Source organism: Phalacrocorax carbo, chromosome 20, assembly GCF_963921805.1.
Source record: "Phalacrocorax carbo chromosome 20, bPhaCar2.1, whole genome shotgun sequence".
NCBI lineage: Eukaryota > Metazoa > Chordata > Aves > Suliformes > Phalacrocoracidae > Phalacrocorax > Phalacrocorax carbo.
The window spans coordinates 7,544,067-7,562,484 of record NC_087532.1 but is presented as its reverse complement, the minus strand read 5'-3'; the positions used below and the strand labels follow the sequence as shown (position 1 = coordinate 7,562,484).

Sequence of the window (18,418 nt, the reverse complement as noted above, 5' to 3'; positions counted from 1 at the left end):
AGTATGGCAGAGGCCGCTGGACTGTAATTCACTATGTGCTTTAGAAGTAAGAATTCAGCATCTCCAGGAGTCCATTCTGCCGCTAGTTTACCCTCCTTGTAGCTGTTTTTTGATGAGATGCATTGCAGTTCCTGTTAGCACAGCTACAGAGGTGTACAGTACACAGTGGGAAAGAGCAACGTTTGCTCAGCGCCTCCTTCCTCACAGCAAGGACATTATTTCAAGACAACGGGTACTTGCATCTATATTCAAAACTAATTTAACATCGATTGCTTTAGTTTATATCAAGTCCAACGCACATATCTTGTCACCTGTCCAGTGACCAGAGCCACGACATACCAACAGAAGAGCAGGACGGACCAAAACCGAGGCTTTGGGAACAGACTAGTCATCCTGACCTTTTGCCACCATCGCTAACAATTTCTGCACCAGGGTTTGTGTTTCTGTTACCCAGAAGAATGTTTTATTTATTAAATTTGTCATTGAACATGACAATGTCATTTGCTAACTTTCATCTGGTGCCAAGAATTCCTGGGAAGCATAAAGTTTGCAGAGAGTCATTTCCCAATAAATCACAGCATCAAGTGAACATGCAGTCTGTTAGTCCCACATGAAAGAGTAAAATAGCTACATAGAAAAGCTGCACAGTTTGCAAAACAGCATCGCTAACTTTTAATAAGTGGGATCATAGTCACTGAAGTTGACTGTAGAGCTGACCACCTATTCCAATTAACACAAAGATTTAATTAGGTTAATGTTACTGCACAACAGGGTTTTTTCCCCCCTTTTTGAATCTGGATTTAACACAAAATTCACATTTTCTTTTTTGGATATATGTACAGGTAGAAAATCTTCACTAAACAAAATAAAAAAAAAACCAACTGTCACAGCACTGCATGAAGACAGGAGAACTCGTCCTGATTTTTCAGTCACTTTGGAAGGAAGGTTGTAACATCTGCCTGATAGTTTCTCTCTCAGAACAGACATTGGCTTGAGCACACGTATGCACGTACCCCTGAAAGACAGACACCAGACGCAGCTTTACCAACAGCATAACCGTTCAGTATTACTTCATGCATCCAGCAGCTTCAGATGCCCTTGGATATTTCCTTGTGGCTCAGTTCAGCACTCCGCCTCCATCATTTTCTGTAGGTTCACAAATACTTTGGCACATACTAAGGTGGCACGCAGGGAAGCGAGTCTTGCTTTCTAAAAACAGTGAAGCTACCTCCTAACCACCCTCCTTTCCCCATAGGCTCACTCACACTGACTCACACCAAACAAAGGATCACTGCAGAGCAGCTAGTGAAGGTTCTGCAGCCCATGCAACAGGAAATCATTTGCAGGATCTTCTTCCTGACCTTACCAGCCCTTTTGTAGAGTCCCACCACCTCTGCAAGATCCTTCCGTACAGCGCATACAGATCTGCAGCTGTATCCCAAATTAGCGATTAATACTTTCTCATCCCCATCCTCCTACTTCATTAGTTCATTCTTTCTCTGTAGAACTACTACTACCTGGCTAACTAGTTCAGTCCTTGAAATAAGCTAATACAGTAGGTCTGCGTCGGTTCATGAGTCTGATGACCTGTTTTTCACAGTCACATTGCCCTCTTGCCTTCCATTCAAGTATTCCTGAGGAAACACCCAAATCAGTCTCTCGAGAAGGACCACTTAATTTTACACAGGGGTCAATTCATTTTTCTGATTTTAAATTGAAACCGTAATTACTACAAAATTCAACAGCTCTTGAGATTCAACACTGCCATCTGTAATCCTGAACATCAGCAAACTTATTGTTTGCAATGATTTCTTTTAATCCTGTTAACGCTGGATGATCTTTCCAAAATGCTCTTTTATTCTGCGTGCTGCTTGTTTCGTGTTCAAATCAGCCTGGTCACGAAAGCGTCAGAAGAGGAACTGCTCAATTCAAATGGAGATTTTTTTTTTCTTGCAGAAACAGCCAAATTTGGCAAATTGGTCCTGGCCTGACAGATCCAGGTTCTCCTTCCAGTCATCTACAACCTAGGTTTTTTCACATGAGAAGCTACTTACCTCAAAAACGTTCGAGAAAGGGTACATGACTATAGCAGCAGGGAGGCGTATACTCTATCACCAGGGTGACAACAAAACAGACACGCTTATTGAAAGCGTAACTAACACAACTAACATCACCAATTCAGTGTAATGCTTTGCGCCAGCCTGTTTGCAGAGCCCCCGTCAGCCCAGGTAAGCTGCCCCCACGCTCACGGTGGCTCAGTTTACTATACAAACTCAGCACTTTCCAGCGTCCTGAAGTCTAGTAGCCAGGGTTGTAAATTCACGAGATAACTCTGGCAAGTAATCGGATGCCTGGCAAGGCAGAGATGAGAGACAGAGAGGTTATCTAATTAGCCCTCATCCCTGAATGTTCTCCAATTGCCTAAAAGGTCAAAAAAGTAGGTTAATATGCCTTTCGCTTGTGTCCAGCAAGACGTACCTTGCTGAATACACTGCAAAGCTTGCAAGACAGTTCGGTTTTGTCCAAGGGATTCAGTGCTAAGGTTTTCAAGTTTTGAACTGGGAAGCTAATGGTTTGCCTATATTTAGGCCATAAGACTATCACATCTCCACCTAACAAGGTATTCATGCTCCCTGGTATTCCTTCCCATGCTGTAATTGCCAGGCTTGCCCATTCTTTCAGTCTTTTTATGCTTTCCTTGCCATTTCTGACCACGTCTGACCTACCCTAAAGTCAGAACTGCAGACAGACAACATGTGATCCAACAATACACACAAGTTGTGCAGAACCTCTAAAAAATTTTAGTAGTAGAGACAGTTTCTGCAGGAGCAGTGCTTCACGTAACACACATGTGCCAGTTTCAATCCACATCAGATTTCTCCTTCAACTTAATACAAAGTTATTACTCATTCCATTTGGCCAGTTTTCACCTTACCAAGCTCTGAAATAGCTCTGCCTGTGCTAACGGCCACACGAAAGCTGTATTTGACCATCCAGTGGAGCAGTGTCAACATGGAGCAGTGTCAATATGGAGCCAAGATCACACCTGCTCTTTGCATTACATCCAAAACTCTCTGTGATGACCCCTAAATTTGCACAGCGACAGGACTCAGTGGATAAATACAGCCATTAACTGCTGTGGTCAGCAAAATGCAGCTGGTATTTTACCTCATTCCGCCATTTCATGGCTCTCTCCTCCTTTGAATTAACTCACCAGAAGACCCATCTCTTGTTTCTTGAGCCCGTCTCAAATTGCAGGCACAGGCTATCAGCCAGCCACCAATCACCTTTGCTAGCAGCAAGCTTTTTTTAAATCTTGGTATTTACCAAAGCAAAAATAACTAGGGAAGGCAGGTAACAGGACATCGCTTTCAAACTCAGCAGTTTGTCTAATGGAAAAGATAGAACATTTCACCTGAAGAAATGCAAATAAAATTCCCTGAGAGAATAAAGAGTATTTTATTTATGGTGGCTTTGACTGGTGGCTTAAGACAACCACTGAACTTATGTCTTCAACGTAGTCTCAACCCTTTTTCCTTCCGCCCAAAATCCTCTTACTTAAGCACTGTTTTCAGTCTCGTTTCAGCTGATCCTGCTAAAATTGTTAGATCCTGGGTTCTGCTTTCACCAAGGCTGGTAACCCCCCTGCTTTGCAACAAGGACGTGATTGGGATTCCAAGTCAATGCATCAGGAAAGAACTCGGCTCCACTTTCTGCACCAAAATGACATGGAGGACATCTTCTTCATACCCAGGGAAACAGCACTGGCACAGACACACTCTGCAGGACAGCTGCAAACACGTTGAGTAATGCTTCATGGGTTTAAACTGAGAGTCAGGACTCCTAAGGCAGCCCTGCACTGAAGAATAACACAGGCTATGCTGACAAAATATAAACTAGTAAGGTTTAATCCGCATATAGCAGGAATAAAGTAGGTAATTTATGAGAAGGACAGCCAGGTAAGTCAAGTGCGTGCAAATACATTTTGTAATTCTTTGGCCCAACTTGGAAGCGGTGGCACAAAGAGCGCAAGCTCAAAGCACGCTGCATGTTCTCCTAAACCCTACAAGAGGGAGGTAGGGCAAAAGAACAGCACCAGATAACACAAGAAAATTAATCTTCCTGGTTGATGCCAAGGCTCCGGCCACCACCCTAGGAAACACAGCACAAGATATTATCTAATGCAGCTAAAGTAATTCTAAATAGAAGCCTATTTTGGGCACAAGAAATAGATCCTGTTTTCAATTCCTCACTCGAAATCTCATTGTATCTAAAAACCCAGAAAAAGGACCCGATTGCCACTTTACCCAGGCAGCACTTATTCTGGAAAATTACAACATCTTAATTTGGAAACGAGCAAAGCAGCTTCCTCAAGTTCCCTGCATTTTCTTCCCACAATAAAGTCTCTCAGCTCAACTAACAGAGAAATGTCTTTAAAACTTGCTCAACCAGCATTCACCCTTGTGCCCCATAAAGGAAGTTTCAAAAGCAAACATCTCATCTACCACCCAGGCGAGAGCTCAGACTTCCCAAGACAACCCGTTGGGAAGCACCTGTGCCCATCCTGCTCCAGGACATAAGACCACATAAGTGAATTTTGGCCACTTGATCCGGTCCAGATGAGGGGAAGCCAGTATAATTCAGCTCAAGTAAGCCACAATAGCTTAATGTTCTCCAACTGCACTGCAAGTTTCAGTTACTGTCCTCAGGCACCTGCTCCTAGTATTTGGCCAATTCTCACACTAACGTCAACGTGAACACCCCATTCATGGACTATTATGTACTCAAGAAGGCATTACAGAAAAGATGAAGGAAAAAAAAAAAATCAGTTCATGCTCCAGCTTCAAGTGGCCACACACTTCCATCACACCAGCCTGAATTCTTAATCATTATGTTCAAGTTAGAGAAACTTTTTAATTAACACAACCTATCAGCAAACAAATCTTGGGCTAGAGCCCAGCTAGAGAGCGCAGGAAGCTTGGGAAAGGCTTATGCCGATGTATTAACAGCTCCTTCACACCACACAGGTTTCATCCATAAAGAAAATGCAAATTTGAAGTCTCCTGTTTTTAAGTGAAAATTTTTTTCCTCCCCTTCTTCCTTCAAGTGGCAAAGGATTGGGAGGAATTGCAGCGAATGCGTGCTTTGGACCTTATGCATTAAGGAGAGAGAAACTGCTGGTTGAGGCTTTTTAAATTCTTTGGAGCTCCCAGCATAAATCAATAGGAAAGTGGGAAATTATAATGCATGGTGACTGAATAAGAATATGAATAAACACAGAAGATCAGCATCCCTTTGAGCATCTCCTACTTCTGCAGTCATGCCCTTTGTTTGAAAAAAACAAATCTTTAAACATCACATTGTATTAAAGTGAGGTAAAAAACTGGGCTTAGCATAGCCCTAAACTCCAGCTGACACTGCCGATGCAGGCGCCTTTCAGAATTTCACTCTTCTGCAGTAGAATTGCTAGCTCTTCAGCTGATGCTGAAACATATCCAGTTTTATTTCAACTTGAGGTGGCACTACTACAATGTTTACCGGCTCAAGGGGTTAAAAAAGACACCCCAACAAACCAAAACACCTCCCTACAAGTTTTTTTTTAGCAGAGCAAGGAGCCATTTGGACTTGACCAAAAATTCCTCCAAAGGGCAAGCAGGAAAATAAATGCTGCACCTGCACTCTCAATCCAAGTCTTCAGAAGCATCCACCTACCCAAAGCCAAAACTGGACGACTACGCAGCACCGGGGAGCGCCGCACGATGACGCACTACCCCCAAGTTCATTGGCTGTCCTTCGCCCATGAAAGTCAACTGACAGAAAACATAGCTGACAACCGTAGAAGTAGAAATTGAACATGGAAGTGATGTTTCTTACCAGAGTCATTTCTCTACCCAACTACAGCAATAAGGAGTAAAAATAGTAATTCAAAAGAGTTGAACTGCACTTTCATTTTGGTTTACTCCTATGTCAACTAGTAAGATATCCGCATATATATTTACCATAGGAGGAAATCCTGTTTGAACAACTTCAGCTCGAGAATGTTTTTCCTTCACTAATAAACCACAAGATTAAGCATCACTGCAATGGCAGTATTCCCTGTCCCAACAATATCCTCTAACTTGATTACTTTGGGAATTTGCCTTTTAAGATAACGTTTAGCCAAGCTCGTATACTTGGGTAATAAAACACGGACTCCAGAGAATAGCTTAAGTCAGTATTTCTCAGAAGGCACAAGGTGCAAAGGACTTGCTGTGGACTCTGAAAATCTACGCTGAGCTGTCACACTGTACGGTAGGGTTTCAAAAGTGACACCATCAGTTTAGAAGAGAGATGGGCTCGGTGTTCAAGCAGCTGGAAAAGTGTTACCTTCAGTTGTGCGGTTTCACCAATCATTTAATACGGTTTTAGTAGCCATTGCACAAAACCAAGTTATTTATCATGCAGCAACGTGCTTGCTCAAGACAAACAGCCCCTACCTTGAAAATATGAGTTACTCGGAACAGCACGTGAGGTTTATGCATTGAGTGTCAGTGTCGCATCACGCATCCTTGGCTGTGTTTCAGTGCTTTCCAGCTGCCTCGCAAATTCTAAAGGGATGATGTGCAGACAGCACTACCCTAGGCAGTTTAAATTTATGGTTGATTAAATTATAAGTTTGTCTAAAATTGCCTGCCTTTTCCTGAAGAGTTGCATAGCAGAAGAAATACCTGCTAACACGATCAGGACGGTTTACGTAACCTGGAAAGGAAGACTTATTTTTACAGAGAGTAACTGGATCCCATCCATTCATAACCCACAATTCCAGAAGTCTCAGTAGATCCACTCTCCCAAGTCCTGCTTTGCCTTGAACAGTGCATCCAGTTTATTTTTAGCACAAGAGAACAGCATCCATCCAGGCAGTTTTCAAGCTTCACGTGTCGCCCTGCCCTGCCTCACTGCACACCTCACTGAAATGCAGACACACTTCTTGATTCCCACTTAAGCTCACCAGAAGCAGTTCAGACTTGGGATGGTGAAGGGGATACAAAGGTTCCCATCTCTCTGCTCTACACTGATACTGGTAACCCTGCGGTACCAAGAAGGTGTGTTACAAGATAGTAGGTCAAACAACAGCTTCTCCCAGCTGTTGTGAAACTTGCTGCTGCCTTCAACGAAACGGCCATTTCAGCGTTTCAGCTCAACTTCAGGGTTGTGTTTTCATACCCGCTAAAATGAAAGATGCTGGAAGTACTCTAACGCTTTGCACTTCAGTTGAAACTGGATGCACTATCTGTGTGATGTAAAGATAACTAAGAGTCAGTGAAGTTCTAAAATATCTAACACATCACCACAGATCCTTTGTCTTCTGCATGCAAGATCAGTGATGCGATTCATCTTGCACACTCCTACAGAACTTAGATAAACCACACTTAAGTTGCCACATTCTTTGAGTGAGTCTTCAGACATGCACGCAGCCACCACAGTACATGAGTGACAGAGTGGCTGCCGCAGGCTCACCCCTGAGGTCCACGCAACATCAGCGACTAGCACATAGTTTTGGAAGCTCTGATCAGATTTCTCCTACGCCCAGTGGTCTCCATGACTAGACAGGAAAAATCAGAGGACAGTGTAAGCTTATAACGCTCAGGAGATCTTGAAAGGATTTGTGTTCTACCTCCTCCAAAAGACTGATAGAGTTACATTTAAAGCCTGACTAGATTAGTCTTATAGCGTGCTTTCATATGCCCTTAAAAGCTGCCGGTATCACCACTGTTATTTTACTTGAAGCCTATTTGTTTTCCTTTCATTCTTTTCCTGTGAAGATTTTTGCCACAGCAGAAGTTTGTACAGTTTGTTAGAATCCTGATTTCAAATTCTATAGTCAGGTCTGACACAGAGAGACTTCAGTGTCTTAAACTAAGATACACAATTGAAGTAAGATGCTCCACCCTGTCACCGCCCCCACTCAGAAGCCAGGTACAGAATCTCATTTGTTCAAATGAGAACAGAGGCGCAGAACCTTGATCTTTATCATTCTTCACCTTTCACCAATTGAAGATCTTTATCCTGCAAAACACAGTTGGCAGGATCAACATGACCTTCAGCTCTGAGGAAAAAACATAAGGTATTATCTCTGAAATTCTTACGGTTGAAGGTAAGAAGGGTTACACTTGCTTGCTTAACCAGCCTTTGTATTGCTGAATAGCCAGGCGTTGGGTTACTCTTTCTAAAAATCTAAATACATTTGGACATTCTTAAATTGTTATGTTGGAAAACCTGAATCAGAAATTCCCAAACATGAAGGGTCTCAGTGATTCCATACAAGTTTTTCCATCCCCTGGGGTTATGCTGCCTTAAGCAGGCTCCGCAGCAGCAGACATCCACCCAGGCAGGGCTGGGAGTGGACCAGAGCCCAGGCCACTTCCCGTCCTTCTTCTGGCATTTGTTTAGAGCCCACGAAACGTGCTCCCTTTGCACAGGGTGCCAAAACAAAACGGGACGGTTTTATGACCTAGGTAATACGTGCAGCGACATGCAGCAAGGTGGAGATTATTTTACACGAGTGAAGAAACTAGAGGAGCCCTTCTGAGAGATGTAAAGTTCTCATCCATGCAGAGGAGCAACCCTCGCCGCTGCAACATTACCCGCTCTTGGTTTTCCTGTGTTTTACAGATTCCGTTAGATCTTAGTACACCTTAACGAGTAAGTCCGGCTTCCAGAGGAACAGCCAGGCAGGGTGGGTGATAGCTTGGGGTTTATGGCCAGCAGCAGGAGCAGGCCAGGCCCCCGCCGCCCTCAGACACTGCAGCGTCGCCTCGCTCCCTTCACAGCTACACCGAGCGGTAACGTTCGCCGTCCGAAGCGGAAGCATTCCCTCTGTAAACACCCCCCCGGGGTCCAGGCCCGCAAACCTGGAAGTAACCGGGCAGCGGAGGTGGCGGACGGACCCCGGACACCCCGCGGCCCCGCTGCCCGCCCCCGGGCCCTGCCAAGCCGCGGGCAGGGCCCCCCCCCCGCGCCGGGCCGGGCCGCCCCTCCCCTCCCCGGGCAGCCCCAGACCGGGCTCTCCCTCCCCGCCGCCCCGGAGAGGCGGGACGAGGACGCCCCGCTCTGAGGAGACCGGAGGAGGGGGGGGGGGAAGGAGGCGCCGGGGCGCGGCACCGGGGGGATGGGAGGGGGCGGCACCGGCGGGAAGTAGGGGGTGGCGGGGAGAGGGAGGGGGAGCGGCTTGGCGGGGAGGGGCAGCCCCCTTGGCCCTTACCATGGCGGCTCGGCGGGGCTGCGCTGGGCGGTAGCAACGGCGGCGCCTCCCGGTCCCGTCCGGTCTCCCTCCGAGACAGGCCGCGGCCCTTCCACTTCCGCCGTTGCCTAGGAGTGAACATCCGGGTCAGAGCTGCGCCGCCCCGCCCTTTCGCCGCCTCCCCGCCAATCAGCGCGCGGCTCGCCGGTCATCGCCAAGTATGGAGCGCGGCGCGCGAACGGGGCGGGGAGGGGCGGGATGGCGGAGCGGGATGAACCATTCACCCCGACCCGGGGGGGGACGGCGGGCGGCACCGCGAGGGAGGCGGGCGCTACCAACTGCAGCGCGGGGGTAAGCCCGGCGGCGGGCGGAAGGAGGGCGGCCAATCAGAGGCGGGGGCGGGGCCTGCGGAGGGCGCGGCTCCACCGCCCAGCAGCGCCTCCCTCCTCCAAACACCTTCCAAACACCTTTTAAACACCAAAACGACCCTCAGGTTTAAGCAAACAACCAACACGAGGCAGACAATTAGCAGGGCAAACGACAGCCAGAACAGGTGACCTTTTGGCAATACCACCAGCGCCAAAAACTAGGCTTTAGAGCGGTAATGAGCAGCACATCGGCAGCGGTGCTGCCTCTAAGGCATCGTGTCTTTGGCATCGAAGCGACATGGTAAAATAGTCTCTGGCGCTAAGGCTGGGGTTAAGGAATTCATGCTCTGAGAGAACCAGCATGCGGGGAAGCTTGTTGGGACCTGCTGGAAGCGAAGCAGGAGCTGACGCATTTTGATGACCTCAGGGCTGAGGTGGCCGCGATACGGATCTGCCAATGCAAGATCAAAATCGGCACATCGGGCTGTCTGTGCAATTAAGTCACCCTTGCTTTTCTCAGGCAGTCCCAGAAAGAAACCAGTTTTTTCTCCTAACGCACCAATTCACATTGCAGTGACCTCGGGTAAAACCGATCCCCATTCCAGACTCTTTTTCCCAACAAAACCTGTCTATTTAAGGGCTGCAACGCACCCCGTTGCCCCAGGAGAGCATCCGATTCGTTATGTGACAACACTTTCCTCTGCAGCTTTCTCGGAACAATCATTTGGCCCATGTTTTTGCCGGAGTTTTGGTGCCAGCATCCCAAGAACCCTCCGCTGGTGCTCTCTGGCTCCTGCGCTGTGGACTCGGCCCTGGCGAGCCAAAAGCCCTGTTACTTAATTCCCTTGGTTTGCTGTCGAAACTGGAAATGCTGACACGGGGAGCCACACACCGCTTTGTGTTTCCCTTGGCTGTAACGCTGCAGTACGTCCTCCCGGCGAGAGACGCCCAAGGCCAAGCTCTGACTTTTCACTCGGACATTACCGCAGATGTTTGTAACTCGACTCTAAATTCTCCTATCAGATACCAAACAGGACCTCCTAAGAGATAACGACTCGGACTGCGAGGGCAGCCCAGGCGTAGCTGTCAGTTTGAGAAGCACAAGCTCGACTTCCAGGGAATTGAACTGCTCGGACACGCATCCAGGTGCACAGTCGGGCATCGAGGTGTAACTGTAAAACGTGAATTTGCAGGACAGACGGCCACGAGCGGACATAGTGGCTGTCGCTGCTTACTCTATGAGGAAATCAAAGCTATCCTGTGCGTGGATGACTTCTGACCATCTGCTGTCACCCGTTTTGCCTTTACCCGCTTTTTTCCGTTCCTCTGTTGCCAAACCTTTGGTGTTTTCAGTGCAGGAACAAAATGAACCCAGGAAGCAAAGGACAGAAAACAGTAGAGCAATCTCAAGAAGAGCATAGATTACTTCAGCAAAAAACAAAAGCACATAAAACTCCATCAATAACCAAATAAACCCCAAGATGGGGAAAAATCTTGCCGTGCCTAGGAGGGAGGCCATGCAGCCTCAGAAGGTATTGCCTCCTATAGGGCCTCCAAATTCAATTCTTTGCCAAGACTAGTCAGCCCAGCCTCCTTACACCCAGTTTGTAGGATGCAGCAATCTCGAGCGGCTTCCATTTTGCAGTCCCTAGATCCGTCAGTCCTTGACTTCCCTCAGAGGTCCCCACCAGCAGTGATTAAGAAAAGCAGCACATCTAATGAGCATCTTTTCCTTGGGGCAGGATCTGGAAGGGCAGAATCGATAAATTTGGAAATGCATGTTCTGAACTTCACTATTTTGGTTGCAAAACTCATGCAAAGTTTTCGATGACTGCTATTAGTAGCTTTTATAGTTACGAACAGAAACTGTTTCTAGCTGCTTGCTGAAGAAGCGGAGCAAAAGCGGAATTATGCGGCCCAGTATATTTTAAACAATTTGAGATCCAAATGAATGTTGAGGCCAAGAGGATGTTTTTCTTAGCAGAAGAAATACAATCATCCTGGATTTTGTTTTCCTGCTAATAGGTATAAAGAAGAATAAACAGCTGCTTTTTGTTTTCCCAAAAATATGTGTATTAAGAAGATCCGCAGATTCCTTTTGCAATTGATGTAACATCTTTTCAAATGAGGACCAGCTGCTTGCCTTGCTTGTTTATAGCAGGACATGCTTAAGAGAAATTTTTTTTGTTTGTTTATTAAGATGTAGGACCAGACTCTCGCTGGTAGGCCACGATCTGCAGCGAGGGGTGGATCCCAGCAGGCAGAAGGCTCAGCATATGTAACTGCAGTTGGAGCCTTGCGATTCGTGGAGGGGTTGACAGCAAATAGAGTCGATGCAGCGACATTCAATAAAGCTGAGTGTCGTGAGGTAGAGTTACCTGCGCTACAGGCATTTCCCACCCCTCCTGGGACGGAATCACCCACCCAAACAGGAGAGCGCATGCTCAAAGGGCTTCGTGTCAGGCATTACGCATCTTTAAAATGAGGGTCTATAAACAAAGGAAGCAAACAGTGATGTCAGTTGACGGCTTAAGGGCCCTACAGCATCAGATTCACGTGCAGTTAATAACAACGCTTTTTCAGCAACTATAAAATACATGTGCTTTCCCTGTATGTTTGATTATAGTCAAGGAAGCAAGAGGATAAAGACTTAGTAGCATTACAAAGTACTTTTCACGTTCAGCCAGAGCTTCGTAAAGCATTTGTGGTCCAACACGATGTGGTTTTTATTTTCTCCTCCTGCATGCATGGTGAAATGCTATTTCTTTTGTTTATTCCAGTGTTTAGCCAGGACCAAGGGTGACAGTGAGAACGTGCTTAGAAGCAAGGTCCTAGAGAAAACTTTTATGCTTCACTGAATATTCTTTTTTTCTATTAAAGACATCTTGATCTTTTTTTTTTAGGTCAGATTGCCCGTTTTCTTTCATGTCAAGCTTGTGGCACTTGAAAGATATGTAAACTTTTATTAGGGGTTCTCATAAATTGAATTTACTGCTGCAAGAGTCTTCCAGCAATGGTAAAGTTTAGCTTGCTGGGTTTTATTAGTCAGAGTCAGTAAACCAGCAGCATCGCTTCATTTGAGGCTGAAAACCGAGCGTTTCTTGGAAGCTAATACAGGAAAAAGGTACCTACAACACTACCCAGTGTCTTGGAATTCCGTAATCAAGCCACAGATAGTTCTCACTATGGAGATCTTTGTACACACTGTCAAAATAGCACACAAACAATAGAAAAAGCCTCCCTCCCATTCCGATTCAAAAGCAACTTTGCTGAGGGTACTCTTGGAATATAAAGGTTTTAAGAGTTTCCCCATTTACTGCAGGAACTGATGAGTAAATCAAAACACCATGGTTAATGAAAAACACCATCTTGCCCATTTAGTGTGAGGTTTGAGGCATTCCCCCTCCCTGGAAAGAATGCTAAAACCAGACTTTTTTCTACTTCATCAGCACCCAAGCAGATCTGCTCATTTGATTAATGTAAAAGACAATAAACCTGGCAGCCTAAGATGTCCATATACTGGCCAAAAATGAGACATTCTACTACCAGTGCAGCACTGTCACAGTAACAGCAGCAAAATGACGCATCACTCAAGCAAAAGTATCGCTAGAGGCATGAGGTTTTTCTGGCTTTGACCATCTTCTTATAATTGTTTTGCCTAAATAGGTGAGACCACGTCATGCCCCCTATCCCTCTTTCACAGACTGAGAGCAGACTTAGCCACTCGGCTGTAGCCAGCGTGCAGAGAGAGGGGATTTAGCAGAGAGTCATGTTAAAAAGTCACATCCCTGCAATCTGGGTCAACATCTCGGTTGTAGAATAATTATTTTTTTGTTCAACATACAAAGTAACATCCTCATCCACTAATAGCAACTGCTTTATTTCAGTCCAAAACTACCTGCCCATGTTTGAGAACACTTTGTCTGGGCATGCCTTGGAGTTGTTTGCAGCCACACTGGTTTCACTTGCCCCACAGATTTCAATCCAATTGTATTCCACAAAATGTTTAATACAAGATGGACAGATGTGACCGAGACATATGTGAAATCCCACCTCAAGAAGCCCAGCAATGCTTCTGCAGAAAAGGACTGTGAGGCGTTTTTTCAGGTATCAGCCCAGAATAGGGGACTGCAGGACTGCTGGGATCGCCACTTTTCCAGCACGTTCCCCCTAGTTGTGTGTCCTAGGGTGCTGTTTATTTCTGTGCTTGTGACTGCTCTTTTAACTTTGTATTTTACGCACAGAAAGCTTGACAGATAGGAGCTTTCAGAAATGTCTTTAGCCTGAGCAAAGAGGGTATTGAGAACATTCTTGTCAAACTTGGTCATTAACTGTAGTAATAATGTCTGCAGCCTGTCATTAAAAAAGAATCAAAGAGAAACTGATTAAATGCACCAGAAAGAAACAAAACTTTCCATTGCCTTACTTTTTCCTTGACACGTTGCACTTCATTTGAAGCTTGCTAATATACCAGCCAAAAGAATTGTAAGGGTCTGGATTCTTTCTTAATACAATAGTCATGGTTCACTAGTTAGAATCTGTATAGAATTAGCCAGTGACATGGACGAATGGAAAAACACACTTAAAAGAGCTGAAAAATAGCACTCTTTTTGCAGGCTTGCTCATTTAGAAAACCTGTATCAATACAGTGCGTTCGTTCTTTCCCTATTTCTACTACTCAACTAAAAAATGGTCACAAAATCGCACACATCAAATAAAGACAAGAAATGTCATAGCAGTGCTTATGCCTGTAACACAAGAGTTAGCAAAAATGCAGATCAGTCTTTCCATGCAAGCACTTTCCTCCAGAGATTTTTGGGGCAAACTGCATATTCATGGCAAAAGCAGTGTAAAGCAGAATTAGCACAACGAGCTGTGACACATCTTGTTCCATTTTTTAAAGTTCCACTTCAATCAGCCGTACCTGACAACTGTAACCAGCAGTACCACACTACCGAATATAACATTACATCAGCTTTGCAAAACTGGCACGAAAATACGTTAGCACAGACACAAAATGGACTTGCTTCTTAACGTGAATGCCATCCCTGTGAAAAGACTGAATGATGTTTCACCCTGCATCACAAGCTGTCTCTCCTAATGCAAGTCTACCTCCGCCTTTAGACTATTGTTCATCCCCACGGTATCCGACTGCCTTCCACATCGAATCAATAAGAATAGCAAAGTAGACTTAATGGAGTGTCTGGCACTTTTCCCATTTTAGGGTGAAGTCCTGCCGAGGAGGGGTTTCTTTTTCCTCAGACTTCGGACTTTGACTTTTTTGTTGTTGTTGCTTGGATAGCAAGGAGGCTTTAAACAGAGAAAAATAAGCATCAGTATCTGCTGGTGAATGCGGCTTGTATCTTTGAGGGGGGAAAAAAAAACAAAACAAAAAACAAACAAACTGGAGTGGAGACCGAGAGTTGAAGTTTCCTGCCTGGGTCTGATTCTCTCTGTAACATGAAAGAAGCGTTCTGGAAGTAGAGACAGCAAAGTGGGGGCCCACCACCGAGGCTGTGTCAACCATTTCAAGCAGATAACTCCTACACTGCTGTCGTCCTATACAGATTGCTGCTACTCTTGGCAGAAAAAAAAAATGTGTGTGTGGGAGGCGATTCATGTTATTTAGAACTGTGGGAGAACGTAGATGTGTATTCTTTGGAAAAAAGGAGACAAGAGCATATTAGTATCCAGTGGGGAACTGACAGGAGGGATGCTATGGGATTCTTTGAAAAAACAGGATAAGAGGCAATACACTCATCCTGGGGAAGGATCAAGATTTAAAAGAAACTTCCTTGAAAGTTTTAAAACAAAAACTGTTGGGTTGAGGGTGAACCTTCCTATACTGCACTACTGCTTGGGCTAGCAGTTAAAAGAAAGTCTGTGATGTCAAAAAGGGGCTTCGAATTCTGGCTGGTGTGGCCCCAGAGAAGCTCCTCACCGACACGCACATGTCCGGACATGCCCTCTGCATGGCCTCTTCCACCAGACACCAGGGAAATCACAGTTTTGAAGAATAATAGTGGTACTTTTTAATTTTAGATTCCCAGTTCTGCCTCTGGCTTGTTTGGTGGCCATCCGTTGAAAAACTAACCTGCAGTTTATCTAAGTGGATGGCTAACTTGTAGTCTGTGAGTAGTCTTACTAATTTAATGCACAGTTCAGGTATATAGTTAAAAAAACTGGTGATACAGGGTCTGAACCTACTAAAAGTTTACCCCCATCAGAGAAAGACAGGGATTTTTTTAAGCTTTCTGGCTTCATTTCTGCCTCCTCTATTTTCTCATATATTTATTTACTGAAAGAAAGGAGAAGAGAGTGTGAGGGGAGAGGGAGGAAAGGAACCCTGGGACAGCACACGCTGGGCTGTGAAATGCAAAAAAGGTTTTTCAGAACCGCATGTTCTAAATATCACCTTGGAGTCATACAATAATAAATACTCAATATTACACTGAGAGGGTCTAATTGCCAAGTAACTATAGCAATGGAGAGAAAAGGCTGTCTTTGGACAAATTCCCTCCTGCCTTAATTTTTCCCTGGGGTGGGGAAGGGGTACAGAGAATGCGCTCCTGATCCTTAATGGATAATGTTTTCCAGAGCCCCCTCCGATCACTCAGTCACTCCAGGATTTAAAAGAAGCAGACTGATTTCTCAGAAGGAAGCTGGATGTTCGAAACAATTATACTGAACCATTCCATCTCCTTCGAAGGGGTTTAATGCACCAGGTTCCTGACGCAAGGCTGTCAAAACACATCAAGACCCATTACGCAGCAACGCGACCCTTTATGAAGCGCCTTACAGTCCAACAGCTCACCACCGCTTCCTTCATCCCCAAAGAAACAGCGCTTTCCAGGGAGCCTAACAGTCTGAAAGTGAGTAAGTGTGAAGTGAGACTACACATTGGCCTGCACCGGGTATTTGTTTTTGCCAAAGAGAAGAGCACATTTCTAGGTTGTTTTTAAACACTGATTTCTGGGATTTAATTTGGGGGAAAAAAAAGAGAAGAATTATCTGGAAGCTTCAAGTATCTTTCCCCTCCTGATATTTTCCAGAGCTGTTTAGAAATGGGAGGGTGGAGCTGGCACTTTGGGACATACCACTGGGTCAGTGGTTTCAGAAAACACTTCTTTATCCGGTCAGGGAAAAAACCTGGTTGATCCTGTTGGTATTTTTGTAACTTGCTGCACTGTTCTATTTGTGGTAGCGACTATGCAGCAATGCAAACTGATTTGAGTAAATTGCAGGGGAAGGCGGAGAAAAGGAGGTTCCCTTTACAGAAGAACAAGACCTGCCTTCTCCAGGGAAACATCTTGAACCTGCAAGGACTTAGTTTAACCATGTGCCTTCCAAAAAAGTTTTTTAAAAAAAAAACACTTAGAGATTTTTTAACTAAGGAAACTTAGTTAAGGAAACTGGACACTGTCTCCCATAACACCCTCACAGGTGAGCTTAGGGAGTGTGGGTTGGATGAGAGGACAGTGAGGTGGATTGGGAACTGGCTGAACGGCAGAGCTCAGAGGGTCGTGATCAATGGCACAGAGTCTGGTTAGAGGCCCGTAACTAGCGGTGTTCCCCAGGGGTCTGTGCTGGGTCCAACCCTGTTCAACGTGTTCATCAATGACCTGGACAAAGGGACAGAGCGTCCCCTCAGCAAGTTTGCTGACGATACCGAGCTGGGAGGAGCGGCTGACGCACCAGAGGCTGTGCTGGCATCCAGCGAGACCTGGCCAGGCTGGAGAGCTGGGCCCAGGGGAACCTCATGGGATTCAGCAAGAGCCAGTGCCAGGTCCTGCCCCTGGGGAGGAACAACCCCCCGCACCAGCACAGGCTGGGGGGGACCTGCTGGAGAGCGGCTCTGCTGAGAAGGCCCTGGGGGTGCTGGGGGGCAGCGAGGTGACCCTGAGCCAGCACCGGGCCCTTAGGGCCAAGGGGGCCAAGGGTGTCCTGGGGTGCATGAAAAGGAGTGTGGCCAGCAGGGCGAGGGAGGTTCTCCTCTCCCTCTGCTCTGCCCTAGTGAGGCCACATCTGGGGTGCTGCGTCCAGTTCTGGGCCCCCCAGTTCAAGATAGACAGAGAACTATCAGAGAAAGTCCAGTGCAGAGCTACCAAGATGCTCAGGGGACTGGAACATCTCCCTTATGAGGAATGGCTGAGAGACCTGGGTCTGTTCAGCCTGGAGAAGACTGAGGGGGGATCTTATCAATGCTTATAAATATCTGAAGGGTGGGTGTCAGGAGGATGGGACTGGACTCTTTTCAGTGGTGCCCACTGACAGGCCAAGGGGCAACAGGCACAAGCTGGAACACGAGAAGTTCCACCTGAACATGAGGAAAAGCTCCTTCCCTGTGCGGGTGCCAGAGCAGGGGCACAGGCTGCCCAGGGAGGCTGTGGGGTCCCTTCCCTGGAGACATTCACACTCTGCCTGGACGCGGCCCTGTGCCCCTGCTCTGGGGGTGCCTGCTCCAGCAGGAGGTGGGACGGGATGATCACCAGAGGTCCCTTCCAACCCATAACATTCTGTGATTCTGTGAAAAGTAATAGGCAATTATGATTGTTTAGTGATATGTGAAGGAGTTGAACTAAACCAAATACAGGAAAAATCATCATTGCTCTAGATCAAAACCAGTTATTCTTTTAATACAAATGAAAGACTATGAAAAATAAAAACTTCAGAAAAATTTTGCCAGCTTCAGAGTGTTTTGATGTCTATTTCTTGCTTTAGTCTTTAACTGACTTTTTAAAGAACTTCGGTTTTATAAAGCAGTGGAGCCTCCTCCTCTCCACCTTGATAAGGAGGACTGTCAGAACTTGAAGAAATCAAAACAAGCGAT

At 46.0% G+C, this 18,418-nt stretch overlaps 1 protein-coding gene across 2 annotated transcripts in view; it reads right to left on the bottom strand.

The window, feature by feature from the left end:
- CAPZB (capping actin protein of muscle Z-line subunit beta) overlaps nucleotides 1-9,348 on the bottom strand; it is a 60,481-nt gene extending 51,133 nt beyond the window's left edge. For both annotated transcript variants that reach the window (XM_064470394.1, XM_064470396.1), the window contains exon 1: nucleotides 9,242-9,348. In XM_064470394.1, coding sequence (XP_064326464.1) covers nucleotides 9,242-9,244 — 3 coding nt within the window. In that variant the 5' untranslated portion in view covers nucleotides 9,245-9,348. The remainder of the gene's footprint in view (nucleotides 1-9,241) is intronic.
- Nucleotides 9,349-18,418: the final 9,070 nt, after the last annotated feature.